Raw genomic sequence first — 14,912 nt, forward strand, 5'->3', positions numbered from 1 at the left:
CAGAGTATGGAATAGAGTAACAAAGATTTAAAGGTCCTGCTGTTACTTTAAATTCTGCTGGAATCATTCACTTCAGACTTAGACTCATTCTCATTTCATTTGAGGAAAAATAATTTCAGGAATCTATTTATTTATTTATTTCTGTTAAAGGCCAAACACCATTGTCTGAATGGAGAGCTGATTCCTGGGACTGCTGAATGCTCAGGTAATGGAATGCTCAGCAGATTGGAGCCAATGGGATTCTGTCTCAGGGTAAGTTTGTTTCAGAAGAGGCTGAGTAAGCCCTGCAGTGAGACATCACACTGGACTGGACACCTTGTAGTGCCAGAAGCTTTGACACTAATCTTTTCATGCATAACTCCAGCTCTGGATGGTCCTAATAAAACCCCATAACTCATATGAGTTAAATATATCAATTCATGTTTGCCAAGCATTTTGATAGTGCAGTGAAGAGCACTATAGGAAAAGAAATCCGAACCAAAACAGAAGGAAATGGGGTTTCTGACCTCAAAGCAGCATTTGAATGAAGTGCAATAAATAAAAACTAAAGTCACACATTGAACAATGAAAATAAAATGAAACATTGAAGAGCTACTCATTAACTGAGGATTTCTTTTCTGCTCATGAAATAAAACAGTTGGCTATAGAAAAATATATAGATGTGATTCAATATTTCAGAAGTCTATCATAATTAGTGTTTTTCAAAAGATTGGCCACCTGAACAAAAAAAAACAAGAAAATGGCTTGAGTTCAGTCCAAAGTCAATTTTTTGTTTATTCTCATCACCTAAATAAGTCAAGCTTAGTTAAATTTTGAAACTAGTTATTACTTCAAATTTATAGTATTTTCTTTTCAAAATGTTAAATCACATTGCTGTGTCTGCTACAAAATTTGAAAGATGTTTATCAGCTAAAGTCTTCATATGGTTTCCTTGTATAGCTTCAGTTAACTTGAATTTTTCATTTTTCATATAATGAACTACTTAAGTAAACACTGAATTCACCTGTAGTCCCAGTGGGGGTGGGGAGCACTGTGAGGGGAGAGCTGAACAACCAGCCTGAATCCTGGGTGTTGGGGATTCAAACTCTGAAAGATGAGGGATTTGGTCTTTTAACTTAGTTTTGGATGCACAATATAAATGCATCAATTCATGATAGGGGAATAGTGGTTAAATGAAATGGCTTTGCAATCCAGGATGTTATATCAGATAATCAGAACCAGCCTTTTCAACTTAAAAAAATCTATTTATATTAGCATTTCAAATTTAGCCTAAGTGTCCTGCTCACTCTTAACATTATATATATAGATTATATGGTTATATAGTAAATTGTTACACTTCAAAACAACAGCAGCAGATTGAGATTAATGCAGTTTTATGGAATGAATAAAGAATGCTCTGCTAGAGGTTTTCTGCTGAAAAATTATATACAAAAATGGAAATGCTGGTCAAGATAGCACATCTCCTGAAAGTTCAGTTCTTTGAGTACTGAGTTTTGGTATATTAGAAGGCAAAAATGAGGAAACTGCCATTAAGACAAATGGGTGGAGGAAGCTAAAGGAGAACAAAATGGGGAAAAAAGAGACACCTAGAGCAAAAGATCTTCAATAGCAATTGGGAAAATCATATCAGTCTAGAGAGAATGCAATATTCAGCTGAAAATCGCACACTTAACTGGAGGCTGAGAATGGTAGGATATAAGGCATGAAATACTGTGAAATCAGAATAATCTCTTTTCTTTCCATACAAAGGTATTCTCCTAAGGTCAGAGCTGATGTTGACAGTAAATACCCCAAATGTGAGAACATTAAATACATATACAAAAATTATTTGTATTCTCATCAGAAACCAGTTAAGTCATTTATGCTCTAATCAATGACTTTGACTAATAATTCTGTGTCCTTTCTACTACTTTCAAAGTTGAGCTTGGAGATTTTGGTACTTTTATTATATTTGGATGTTTCTTGATAAAGTCTCATGTTGTGAATAACTCAATTACATGAAGAAGGCCAATGTTGCAGATTGCAAAGTCATATTTTTAAAAAGAAAATAGATATAAACCCTCCTAAACATAAGTACCCATCTGACTTCAATCCCTGATACCAGTCCAACAATCAATCACCAGGGGCATTGGACACCCATAATTAGATTATAAAATCATAACTATAGTAATTTTACGTCTGCTTGCATAATTACATCAGCATGCTAATATCCTTTTAATGGTCTCTAATGATGTAATAAGAAATAATGGAATTTATTTGACAGCTACATAACCATTAACAAAACATATTAAGCATAACTATTACTTCCATAAAGATTCAGGCGGTATCCAAAAGTGACAACTAACGTGTTGGATCTTATTTTCAATGTTGAAATATTTCTAATTATGAATTCCCTAAATCTATTCCCACTCATCTGCTTCACAGGGTGAGCAAAGTTTATGTCAATGTGAACTTGACAACAAATCAGCTGCAGAGATGGACTGAATGCTCTGGAAGACAAGCCTGGGGATATCCTGTGAACTGAAGTCTATCCTTAAAGTTGGCAGGATAGTGAAAGACAATTGTATCTTCATAAAATAAGCTGATTACTACCAAGCACCAGCTAATCAAGAGCTAACACAGGGTGTTGGATTCCTATCCATGGGAATTGTTTACTCACCTAACTTCAAAGCACAGGGAAAAACTAAAAATATAGGCAAGAGGGAAAGATATTTGCAGACTAACTAAAAGCGGTAATTTATTAGTGAAGCAGTTACTTTAAATTCTCTTTGTTTTGGTTTTGCGGTTTTTTGTTGTAGTTTTTTTGTTTGGTTTTTTGGTTTGTTTTGGGGTGGTTTTTTGGGATTTTTGTTTTTTGTTTTTTTTTTCAGAATAAAGGACTATAAACAGGTAACTGAGAATTTAAAGCACTTTAAAAGAACTCACCACTTGCCCTCTCTCCTTATTTCTTGCACTATTCCTATTTGACTTTCTCTATACTCTCAAATTAACCCTGTGATTCTCATAAACATGTCATTAGTCTGAAATCTTTGCAATGATCTAACAAGTCCAAGTCTACACTGTTACTTTCTAACCATTGGGAATTCTTGGACAGAAAAGAGAGAATTGAGACTTCCAGACCAAGCAAATACTCTGGTCACAGTTAAAGTAGGCTAGTATGACAAAGTCTTATCACTTTTATAATTCCTCTTTCCCCAGGCTGACTGATAGTTTTTTCTACGTAACTTCCCCATTTTTACAAAAAAAAAAAAAAAATCTTTAAGAAAAAGGATACTTTTAGCTGCCAGTGAAATAAAAGAAACCCCCATGATGCCTTAGCCCAAGTAGGAAGCATATTTACTCATATGTCAGTGGTGACTTCGACATGACATCAGGTTTTGCCTGGAACTCCTCTCCATGAGGCCACTGAGAAGCTAACCAGAGTATTCAAATTTGTCTGTTTCCACTGATAGTGGTGCAATGGCAAGAAAACAACAAATCCAAAAAGCGTTAACTCTTTTTTTGGCAAGGCCTTTGTCTAAAGCTTCTACTCCTGGTTTACCTACTGGTCAGCTCCACCTTCCTTTAGTACTTTATGAGTCAAAGCATCTCATTCTCTTGAATAAAGAAAATTTTTTATGGATGAATTCTTCACTGATTTGAGATTTAGGATAACCCTTCACAGGTTTATAGTTTTTTTTTAAAGGCTAAGACTGATAAAAACATTGTATGGATAGAAAGAATGCTCAATCCTGTTTGGACTTCCTGTAAATCATGCCACACCTTTAAGGTACTGACCATACAAATATTTTCAGTACAGTCATGTGACTGCATATTAATAGATGCAAAATATGCAGCTAATTCTGCTCATTAAAAGAAAGGTCCATCACAGCTGGCTATACCACTGGAAGGATATTTTTATCATTATAGAACAAATCTACAGCCTATCAACTGCAAAGTGTTGTGATTTATAAAATCATAAAAAATAACCAAAAGGCTTTATTATTAAAAATTAGAAAGGTGGGTGAAAGTGTTCTTGTACTCTAAATAAATGAAGTTAATGAAGCTGAACCCCCTGATTCAGCAGAGAAATTGTTCCATGGGATTTCTCCTATAAATATAGACCTTCTACTAGCAGTGGACCTTATCTGCTAGTGTCCAAAGTCAAGGGTACAAATTCTCCTTACAAGAAATATAATAGAATATAATATTTTTTTTTTCAATTTAAAAACTCATCATTCATTAAAAAAATGTATTTCATGAAATACAACCAAAAGACATTAATCAAAACAAACAAAATATGGGAGTATTTTCCTACTCAATAACTAAAGCCAAAATGCCTGGTATTTTCCAGGTTTCTGAAAAGATTTTCTCACCAGTAGTCCATTTCTCCATACAAGTACAGTTATAGAAGGAATAGAAATGTATTATTTTACAATCAATTATAAACACTTCCACTAAAACAAAGCATTATCAGACTATGGTTTTAAAAAAGAGTATTAAACAATTAATTCCATTCTGTAAATTAAGATCAAACAGTGGTTGATGGCAGCACAGGTGAGACAGATGCTGCACTTCAGCAACCCAACTCATGGGCCAAGGCAAGTAGTCCCAAACCTTCTGAAACACAGGCAGGAGCTGGATGCTACCCAGACATCAGTTATTTCCTGTGTGCCCATGATGTGACTCCCTTTCCCAAAACCCTCCCACAGCTGACCCTTCTTTTCAATTACCTTTACATCAAACTCCTTCTGTTTTATACAGAGAGGATGAATTTTCGTGAAGAACATGTTTCTTCCAAAATGCCTTCAGAAAAACCTCAGTCTAAAACTCTTTACTAGACATGGCAGATCATAACCTCCTAGTTCATGACATTAACATGCAGAGCATTCATCAGTATGAATCATAGGAGGAAAACCAGTGCTCAGCAGAGCTGAACTCCCTGTGACTTCTTAAATAATAGCTGACCAAAAAGCATGACCTGGTGTGCCATGTGCCAGACTCATAGCCAGGCACCCAAGTTTTTATCCATCTCTGACGTCTTTTTTCCCCCTGGCTATGCTGGGTTAAATTACCCTTCAGAAGACTTTCCTTGCCTAGAAACTGTAAAATAAAGTTGGTACTATTTGTATAGCATTTGAAACAGATTATTTTTCCCTATGAAAGAAGAAAAAGAATTAATTCTTCGTAATTTTCTCAAAATAACTTGTTCCCATGTGTAGGGAATGTTACAAAGATCATCAATATTTTTTTCCCCTCTTGCCCCTTCTCCTTAATTTTGACAGTAAAGAGCAGATATTTCCTTGTAAGACAAACTATTGAAAAATAATGAGACATCCACTAAAATAAAAAAGGAGAAAATCCCATATACATACTTGACATCATCGAAGACACTCATCTGCAGCTTCAGGAGATCTGCCACTTCCTTTATTAACTCCAAGCCCTTTTCCACACTCAGGGGGCTGTTGAAAGGGAGCAAGAAAACAGAGCATTAAAAAAATGGAACTCATCAATACTTGAGAGGCTAAAGGTCCCAAAAGAGTTATCACCTTGGCCTCTTTGAGTCTGAAAGCCACCACTAACTGTATTCCTGTCACATAGTGATTGTGATATCAAGGGAATTGGGATCAGGTGCTTCTTCAGGCATGATGAATCACCTGAATTTTCCAGCAATAAGACAAACAATAAGGTGCAAATGGAATTGTTAGGAAGTGTAATGGGCCCATGATGCAGCTACCAGTTCATCTCAGTCCTCAATAAGAAATGTAATAAAGTAAAAGGACAGAAAGAAAGAAAAGGATTGACGAGACAAGGAGGGAAACAAACAATGAAAGTCAAATTGCAGGCTCGGTATCAAGTGGACAAGTGAAAAGCATATTTTTAAACTCATTAGATTTTAAAATGAATCTTTGCTCAGTGAAAGGATACAAAAATTATTATGGATTTGAAAGTAAACAATGGAGCAAGACACACAGTCCAGAGGACACTGATTAGATACATAGGATTTAGCTTGGTGTGTGCATACACTGCTGACAGAGACCCCTTTAAATCTTTTTAACCTTTGTCAATGCCACATTTACATTTTTTAATTTAGAAAACAGGTTGCAATCAAGCCTAACACAATATGACTGCTATCATTTTGAAAAGCACTTATCCAGATGCAAAATTTATATTTGCAAAAATTTCAGGTTATTAGAGCTGATACAACTCTAAAGATGTATTAAGAGCATTCCATCCCTAATACACAGATCCTACCTTGCTTAGTTTTTCAGTACTGTGGAACAAAATAAAAAAGTATTAGGAAAGAAAAAAGATGCAGGAATGACATAACAGTGTCCAGTGAAAACAAGAGAGACAACATTCTCTGTCTAAATTGTGATCATAGATTTATTCTCAATATTGTTAAAGCCCCAAAGACCATAAAATTATACCTAACAAGCATACCTAACTTATGCCACGGTAAAGCAGAAACAACTTTCCCGAGATTACCTCACAGGAAAAAAGGTTCTGTATTTGTTCCTCTGAGGATTTAAAATAAGTAGGAGAAGAAGGTGTCAAAAAAGCATGTAGTATTAGAGACAATCTTTTCAACTGGACTAAGATTTTTTTTTTTCAAAGCTTTTTTCAAAGGTCACTATTTCTACCTCAGAGTTGAAGGTTTTTAATCTAATTTTACATCATTACATACATTGCCACTATTTTATTTATTGTCTGCAATGAACACTGGGGGTTTACATTTTGTTTTTGGTTGGTTTTCTTTTTTGGTTGTGAATTTTTTTTTCACTGGTTTCTGCATGCACTGCCCTAAGGGCACCTCTATTTAAATAATGGGATATCTCATGTGGATCTTGGTTAGCATGGAATTGCTCAGCCTCCCTTCATGCTACTAGCCCAAAATGCTCAAGAGACCTCCTGTCACACAACCAGAGGTAGCCCCTCAAGGCACCAGATAAATATAGAGATTTTCTAGATTTCTAAGACAGAAATGTTCTTGTGTGAAAGTAACAAAAGAATCTGATTGATTGTGTAAGAAAAAAAAAAATGTACTATAGATTATTCATAAAACTGTTATATTTCAAGGACTGACAGTGGATAGAAATGTGATTATTCTCATCACTATGAAAGCAGATTGTCATAGTTACTCTGGGGTTTATGTGTTAATTAAATCTTTTCTCCCAAAGAGCTTGGCTTAAATTTTACTGAAATGATTGGTGTCAGCAGTGGGCTTTTACTGTAACAGCAAGTCTGATGCAGGCAAAGGCTGCTGTGTCCATTGGTGCTGCTTTTTAACCAAGGGAGCCTCAACCTCCTACTCCCGGCTCATCCCTTCCTACTGCCCTGAAAAAGCATTCCCCAGCTTCAAAGACAAGATATGCTGCAACAAGCCAATGCAGCAGCAGTAAATGGGGGGTATAATCAGAGCATTTGAATGCTACAGACCAGCAATAATGCTGGAGGGGAAATGGGTGAGAAAATGGTGCAGGAAGAACATTGTTTTGCAAGCCTGAGCATCCAAGAGCAGTCTTAGTAACTCTCATGCAATATCAAACTCAAACACAAAGGTTCACAAACTCAGATGCAGTTTGATAGGCTAGGAAATTATCATTCATAATAGCACAGGAAAGCTGCAGGATGAGCATTCTACGGTACCAATACTATTGCTGATCCCACAGTCACATTTGAGGATTCCCATTAGGAATAATTACAATCATGATATTTTCCAATGCAATTTTTCCAGCTTCCCAGTTGGGAAGTTAGAAAATACAATCTAGTACTGTTTATTACAGTTCTGTGACAGCTATGTTGTAGGACAGTAGAGTATTCAAAGCCTTTCTCTAAAAATGCCCAGCCATGATTTTCCATGCTCAATTAAAGCTTTGCTTTTGTTTAGTGTTTCACTTTGCTCATTCTTGCATGGTTTGCATGGTGATTGCCTTTAACTTTGTTTACATGGAGAGAATCACACCATTTCCACCAGCACAGTGCTAACCAAACCTGTAACAGCACTGCTCACACACATCACCCATCTGACTTCAGGTTCAAACATCACCTGCTCTCCCACCCATGACCCTCCACTCATCCTGAGTGCAAGCACTCAATACTTGCAGAAAAGATGATATTTGTGATCTTTTACATACTGTCCTTAGTGTTCAGCCTGCTCAATTCAGTTTCTGTATTAGAGAGTAGTGTTTTTCTTAGAAATATGTTTTGTCTGTTGACTGTGAGGGTTCAACAACTATGGAATTAATTCAATAGGAAGTGTTAGGCAAACCAAGAAAGAAAGACAAAAATAAGTGTTGAGATAAGTGTCTCACAAATAGCGAGACACTCTAGACTGAAGTTGTAACACTAGAAAGAAGGCTCTTTAGACAACTCTGACAACTGAAATATTTTATCAAGGCCAAAGACTTGGAGAAAACTTGTGGGTAGGGTTCACACTGCTTTTTCTGATCTGTAAAGATGGTCAGTGCAGTTCCCAGTGGGGGATCTGGGAACTCCTTTGGTGCTGGGCCTTGCTGGCACTCCAAGCAGTGCAGTACAGCACAGAGGGAGTCCCTGGGTTGTGGCCCCTCACATTCCAGGGCCAAGGCAGGTCCAAATCAAAGCATTTTCTTCCAGGAGTGTGTGATAAGGTAGTTCAGAACACCAGTAACAGTGAATCCTTAAGACAGAAATCACAATTTAGATATGCCTCAGAGATACAAAGCATGAGCTGGTAAAAAAAAGAAAAGAAAGCACAAAAAGGACCTCTCATGGATGCTATTTACATTTTCCAAGCTCTCCTGAGGCTGGCTAACCCTTTCTATGTCCAGGAAAACAAATGGTTTCTGCAGTGCCTTTAACACCCTGCCTGATGGCCACTGGAACAGGCTCCCAGGTCACGCACTCTCAGCAGAGTTCAAGAAGTGCTTGGACAATATTCTTGGGTACTTGGCATGATTTTTGGGGGGTCCTGTGCAGGGGCAGGAATTGGACTTCTGTGATCCTCATGGATCCCATCCCACTAGGATATCCTTTGATTCTATGATTTGATTTTACTATTACTTTTTTTATTGCCTTGAAGGTCTCTGATCACACCTTCAGGCTAGATTTTGGCCTTAGGAAGAGTCAACTGCTGGATGGCACAGCACCTTTTTGCAGATTATATAGATCTTGCCAGCTGACATCTTGAGACAGTGCTTACTTCAGGTTTCATACCTTTACTCTCATTCAATTTGCTGTAGATTTCTCTTTTGCACCTTCTTTCAAGGTAACTAATAACAGCAGCTAAAAGGAAATGTGATACATCTCACTGTTTAAAATAATTCTTTTGAGGTCCTTTTTAAGTTTCCATCTCTAGCTCTCTTGGAAGATGAAAAGAGAGTCAGAAGGTATATAAAATTCATGTATAATGTACTTCCTTCCATTGCTTTATCTTCTAATAACATCTCTACCTGTAAGTGCTACCCTAATTGTTATTTTTTTAGTTGATAGATTCAGACCCTACTGCATCAGTAGCAGAACTCTGGCTCACTCAGATGCCAATCTCTATCTCATATTATTGGTAGAATAACTTTGACACACTAATGACAATGAATAAATAAGTGGGGAATGAAATATAAATACTTCCTTTGGGGTTTATAAAGATACATAGATTGATAGATATAGTTTCAAAGTCTTTCATAGTGTCATCTGCAAAATATTTCACTACTGCTTTTGTTTGATCTCACTTTTCAGGGCAGGGCTCTTGCACTGTTATACCTCCTGGAGAATATATGTTATACCTCCTGGAGAATATGGCTTATACCTCTGCTAAAAATAGCCAATATTATATGGTAATACTGCATTATCCCTTCAGATGAAATGACTCCCCAGCTCAGTTCAAGACTCTGATTTCGTGATTTAACATCATGACATAGTTGTGAAAACTTCTGTATCCAGTTTAATCATGTAAAAAAAAAAATCATCCAATTCAGATCTACTAGATTGACCTAAAATAATCCTGAGCCAATCAGCTCCCTATAAGTTCATCAGGAGTTTTGTCCAACACAAAAAAAACCCCAAAAACCCAAACCAAACAACCAAATCAAAAAAGGCAGGATCTAGCCTATAAAGCTGTTTTATTAAGAGATGAATCTGAAATGAAAGCACAGGAATAAATATCTCTTAACTTTAATGTGAGCAGCTGAGCACTTCTGAAAATTAGTGCAATCCATTTAAATGCTCAGGAGTGGATTTGGAAACCCAACTTTATGTAATTGTCAAAGTGTTTCCACAAAGTGTACTGGACATTGAATACCAGAAAATTAGATTGTCTGGTGAAAATAAGATTTTGTATCTTCCAGTGTCTAGGTCCCTCCCAGTGACAAAGCTGAAAACAGAAATATTTTAAGGCGCAATCCACTTACAGAGGTAATTTAAATAATAGAACACTGAATGATAATCTTCCTCTGCTATTGACCATTAAAATTTAACTTTTCAATTTACAAGAAAAATGCAGTGATGAGAAGTAATTTTTAAAATCTGCTCCCAGGAAGTTAGCACAACTTGGAACAATCCCATTAAGTGAGTTTCTCCTCAGTTCCAGATAAAAATGTATAGTAATGCTAGCCTTTTTTTTTATTTTTTAGTCTAAACAATCCCACCGTCTTCAGTGGTTTTATACATAAAAATGAGAGAATACCTCTAGCTAAACAAGTAACTTATGAGGAATAGAATGTCTTCATCTGAGAGAGGTCTATCAAGTTACTGCAGCCAAGACATCTTCCTGATCTGCAATTCCACTGTTCATAAAATGAAGGCAATTACACCAAATTTCCTTGTCATCTGCCTGGCATTGTTATATAAAAGACAATAATATTATTTGACTTGCATCCATTCTGGATCTAACAGCAGAGGCACCAACACTATTGGCTCTATACACCACTCCCTACCAAATATGAAGGAGATGTAGTAGCAAATACTATACCACCTTAAAATTAACTAAAAAACTTCACTTATTACCCTACTAAAAATTTTGTTCCAAGCTATGGTAGCACCGGGCCTCTGACTGATTTTAGAGCACATCTTGCTGATTTAGAGCATCTTTGGAGCACCCTGATCCCAGTGAAGTTAAGTTCTGCCTCACTGGTGAGCTGGAAGTCTTGTTCAAGGCCTGCTGTGGGCAAATAGAGTCTTATGGAGCAGACTTGCTTCATGAGTGGCCAGTTAGACCACTTTAACAGAAAAGTGGTGCTGAATACTGGATGCTGATCTCATAACCAGTTCAGCTTCATGCTCCAATTCTCTGAACAATGTTACAAATGGATTCCACGTTTTCAAGAAATTCCCAAGATTAAGTACAAATCTGATGAGTGAGAACAAACATTTTGAATAATGGCCTATTTTTGACCTGGACCTAATGATTTATGCATTCAAGGCTCAAAGTTTCCCCTTCTGGTTAAAGAACAAAAAGGAAGCATGTAAATGAAGGCACAGGAGGAGTTCTGCGGGGACACTGGCAGCATGGCCAGCTCTGCATGCTGAGCTAAATGGAGCTCAAACTCTAATATGAGCCAGTGGGCAATGTCAAAGGGAACAAGAGGAAAAACAGAAGTAAACAATGATGAAAAGTATATGTTCTGTATTTCCCAACATGCCTGTCAAAACAATCCCATAAATTGAACCATTTTGGTAGCAAGAAATCTGATGCAGTTATACAGATGGCTTGATTGCTGGTGTTTGCCAAGCCTGCTCTCAGCCCAAGGAGAACAACATGTAGCTCAGTGTTATGCTGAGGTTATGTCAGTCTCACAAGCAGTTGCTCTCACTTGCTTTTCCTCCTTCCAATTGCCAAGTGCCATTGGAAACCCACTCACTGAACTCTGAAATGCTCCCTTAGTGCAGCCATTCAAATTATGTATTGTCTTTACCAGACTGTACCTAGTGCCCTTCCAATACTCTGTTTAGCAATTGTAATGCAGCACTGTGATGGACATCCAGTCAGCCCTGTCACATTAATTCAATTGAATCATTTTCTTCAAAAATGAAGAATAATATACAGTACAGAAATGGGCCTGACATTGGGAATTGCACTCTTTAAACCTAAATGTCAGTCTAATCCCCAGTAAAATCTCACGTAAGGTAGGGTTCAATACACCTAAAATTTGCTTAGATCAGAACAGAGGCAATGATGGCCAGTTTGCCCAATTTCAAGAGTGATGAGCGCTACAATAAAATTGTAAGGCATTTCTCTGCAGACTCAAAGTTGCCTGAATGCTTAACTACACTATCCTCCCAGCACTAAGTGTATTTTCTGGGCAGGTAAATGCCACTCACACCCAGCCTCTTTTGCTGTCCAAACTCGAACACAGTGGCATGGACACTGCCATTTATCTCCCAAGCATAATGTTCAAAAGTTTGGGTACACCTGAGCTCAGCTTGAATAGTATTTAGTACACATCTAAATCAGAGAATGAAGCAGAGCTTGAAACCAGCATCTAGGACTTTTGGGGAGGAGGCATTTTATTCAGACTTATGCTGACTTTAAAACCACTTTCAATGCACACATGCTCAAAAAACTAAGTTTGGACCAGCAGTCTTCCTTACTCCTGAGTGCTGCAAGACTAAGGTCCTCTTCTGTGCATTATTTATCTTTCTCTGTTGCTTTTAGGACTGAAGACAAACCACTGGGCCATCAAGAGGATGAGGGACAATGTTACCTCGCATTTCTGGTACATTCTGGTATGTGGGAGTTAAAACTGCTTCAGTAAGGTCTCTTCAATCTCGACAGACAGAAGATCCTAGACCCAGTGCCTGTCAGCAGAGCAGCACTAGGCATGCTGGATCCCTGAACATCCTACTTGTTTGGCATGTCTCAGTGAAACAGGGAGATATTTTGCAGTCTGGGCTGCCTTCTGGAGTCTTCAAAGGTCTCTTCTAATCAGTGGAGGAAAGAAGGTGTCTTACCTCCCCGTGTGGGTATGTCTTCACCTGTCTCTCAAGAAGTTCAGTGATGTGAAATGAAGTGGATGACATCCTTGGGGAATATGTGCAGCATCATCCAGCAGTTTGGTACCTAAATGAGTCAGTCTGGCTTTCACTGTAAATTCTGAAATAACCACATTTCAGCTTTACACCTAGAAATGTGCCTTAAAGGGAAAAGATATTAAACGCATGGGTAACAAGGCACATATCCAGAGCTCTTGAAAACAGAAGCTGAATGGATGAAATCTGTTGAAGAATTTAATTTCAGTAATCAACTTTTATTAAACAATGAGAGCTACACACAGATTATGCCCTGCAGGCCAAAGTGTTGGGTTAGAATTATAAGACTCTTTCTCATTTGGTTCTTTATCCACAGATTCACTTGTTAGCAAAAAAACAGTCTAACCAGAAGACCTGCCTGGATGAGTTCACCAAAGATCCATGGCTTCTTGTGGTGGTACTTTACTATAGGAGCTAATCTGAGTTTTGATCTGAAAAACATAATTTTGTTGGTCCTGTCTACCACTATACTTATTCCAAGTGTTTATAGTTAAGATTTTTTAACAATATTTCTCTTAATGGACACAAACAGGAATCTCTTATTGGACACAAACAGTTTTTCATACTGAAGATTTTTTTTAGTAGTGATCTGAGAACTGAGAGTAATTTTTACTCAGTAAAATTACTGAGAGTAATTTTTTTCCCCTCTATTCTTTTTAAATACTGAATTTTAAGAAAGATTAATTTCAAAGTTTAAAATAATTATTTAAGGAAGCTCCACCTGGCCATTTCTCAGTAATATCTTTGTTTTGATTGACAACAAATCATCTTCCTGTCACTGACAGAGCAACAGTCTATAACAGTATCACTTTCTTAATATGCAGCACAGTCTCCTTAGTACTGAAGATAAAAAGCTAAACCTAAAAAAAGAAAAATCAAAGTTCAGAAATATGAGTCTTGAATACCACATGGAATGCATTAGAGAGTCAAATAAGGAGTCTGCCTTTAGGATGACTCATGTTGAGGACCAGTTTTCTCTGGCTGCTAACACCATTTGGCAGCAGTATGGACTTTGACTGGTGCAGGCAAAATCCCTGCTGGTGCGAAGCTGGGAGGGGCAGCCTGGCCAGCTCCAGCCAAGCTGCCATCCTTCCTCCATGCCTGGAAAAGAACAGGAATGTCTGTCATGGGGCTGAGGCTGAGTGATGAGACTCAGAGATGTGTGGAGGTATTTCAGAGCTTCTGTAAAATGACTTACAGGTGTGCTAGGAACTATTTGCTTATTACTTGTTCTAATGAATACAAAATACTAAAAATTCAAGAGGGGGAATGTTGAAACAGGTGACTTCTGTATTTTTAACCACCCACTTTCATGGGCCAGCATCAGGCTTGGTTCCTTTCCCAGTGTCAGGCTTGATTTCTTTCCCATCCTACCTCCCCTTTCAGTGCACTGCTTGGCAAGGAAAAGTGAAGGAGCTGGAGTGCCAAGACCTGGGCAATGCCTGTCATGGGCAAGGGGCTGGTGCACACCAGCCATGACTGCTTTGCCTGCTAAAAGCAGTCAAGACAAAAAGATAAAGAGCAAGAAAGCAATTTCCAGTTCCTGCTGCTGGGAGTGAGAAGAGCCGTGCTGAAGGAAACACATTCCCAGCAGTTCATGCTAACCCCAGACCCTGAGTCAGCTCTCAGCAGCAGCCACCAGCACAAGACTGGAGGTATTTTAGACCACCTTGAACATGCTACTGCCTGATTTTCTAAAACTAGCACTAAATACAGGATAGCCCAAAAGTAAGTGCTAAGAAATAAAGTCCAAGATAATTTTGGAAAAATTCTGAGGGAGGGCAAGAGAAGCGGTCAGCTGGGATCTGCCTCTGTAAGGACCACCTAAGAATCAATCTGTCCTGGGAAAAACAGTACTTTGACAAACAGAAACTTTAGTTTCTAATAAACATTAGTTCTTTTGTTTTCTTTGGCTTGGGCATTGTTGT

General features: G+C 37.7%; 1 protein-coding gene across 1 annotated transcript in view; it reads right to left on the minus strand.

The window, feature by feature from the left end:
* Nucleotides 1-14,912, minus strand: part of PTPRN2 (protein tyrosine phosphatase receptor type N2) — a 635,829-nt gene that overhangs the window by 359,720 nt on the left and 261,197 nt on the right. The window contains exon 10 of the mRNA XM_036405382.2: nt 5,355-5,441. Coding sequence (XP_036261275.1) covers nt 5,355-5,441 — 87 coding nt within the window. The remainder of the gene's footprint in view (nt 1-5,354; nt 5,442-14,912) is intronic.

This window comes from Molothrus ater, chromosome 1, assembly GCF_012460135.2.
Source record: "Molothrus ater isolate BHLD 08-10-18 breed brown headed cowbird chromosome 1, BPBGC_Mater_1.1, whole genome shotgun sequence".
NCBI lineage: Eukaryota > Metazoa > Chordata > Aves > Passeriformes > Icteridae > Molothrus > Molothrus ater.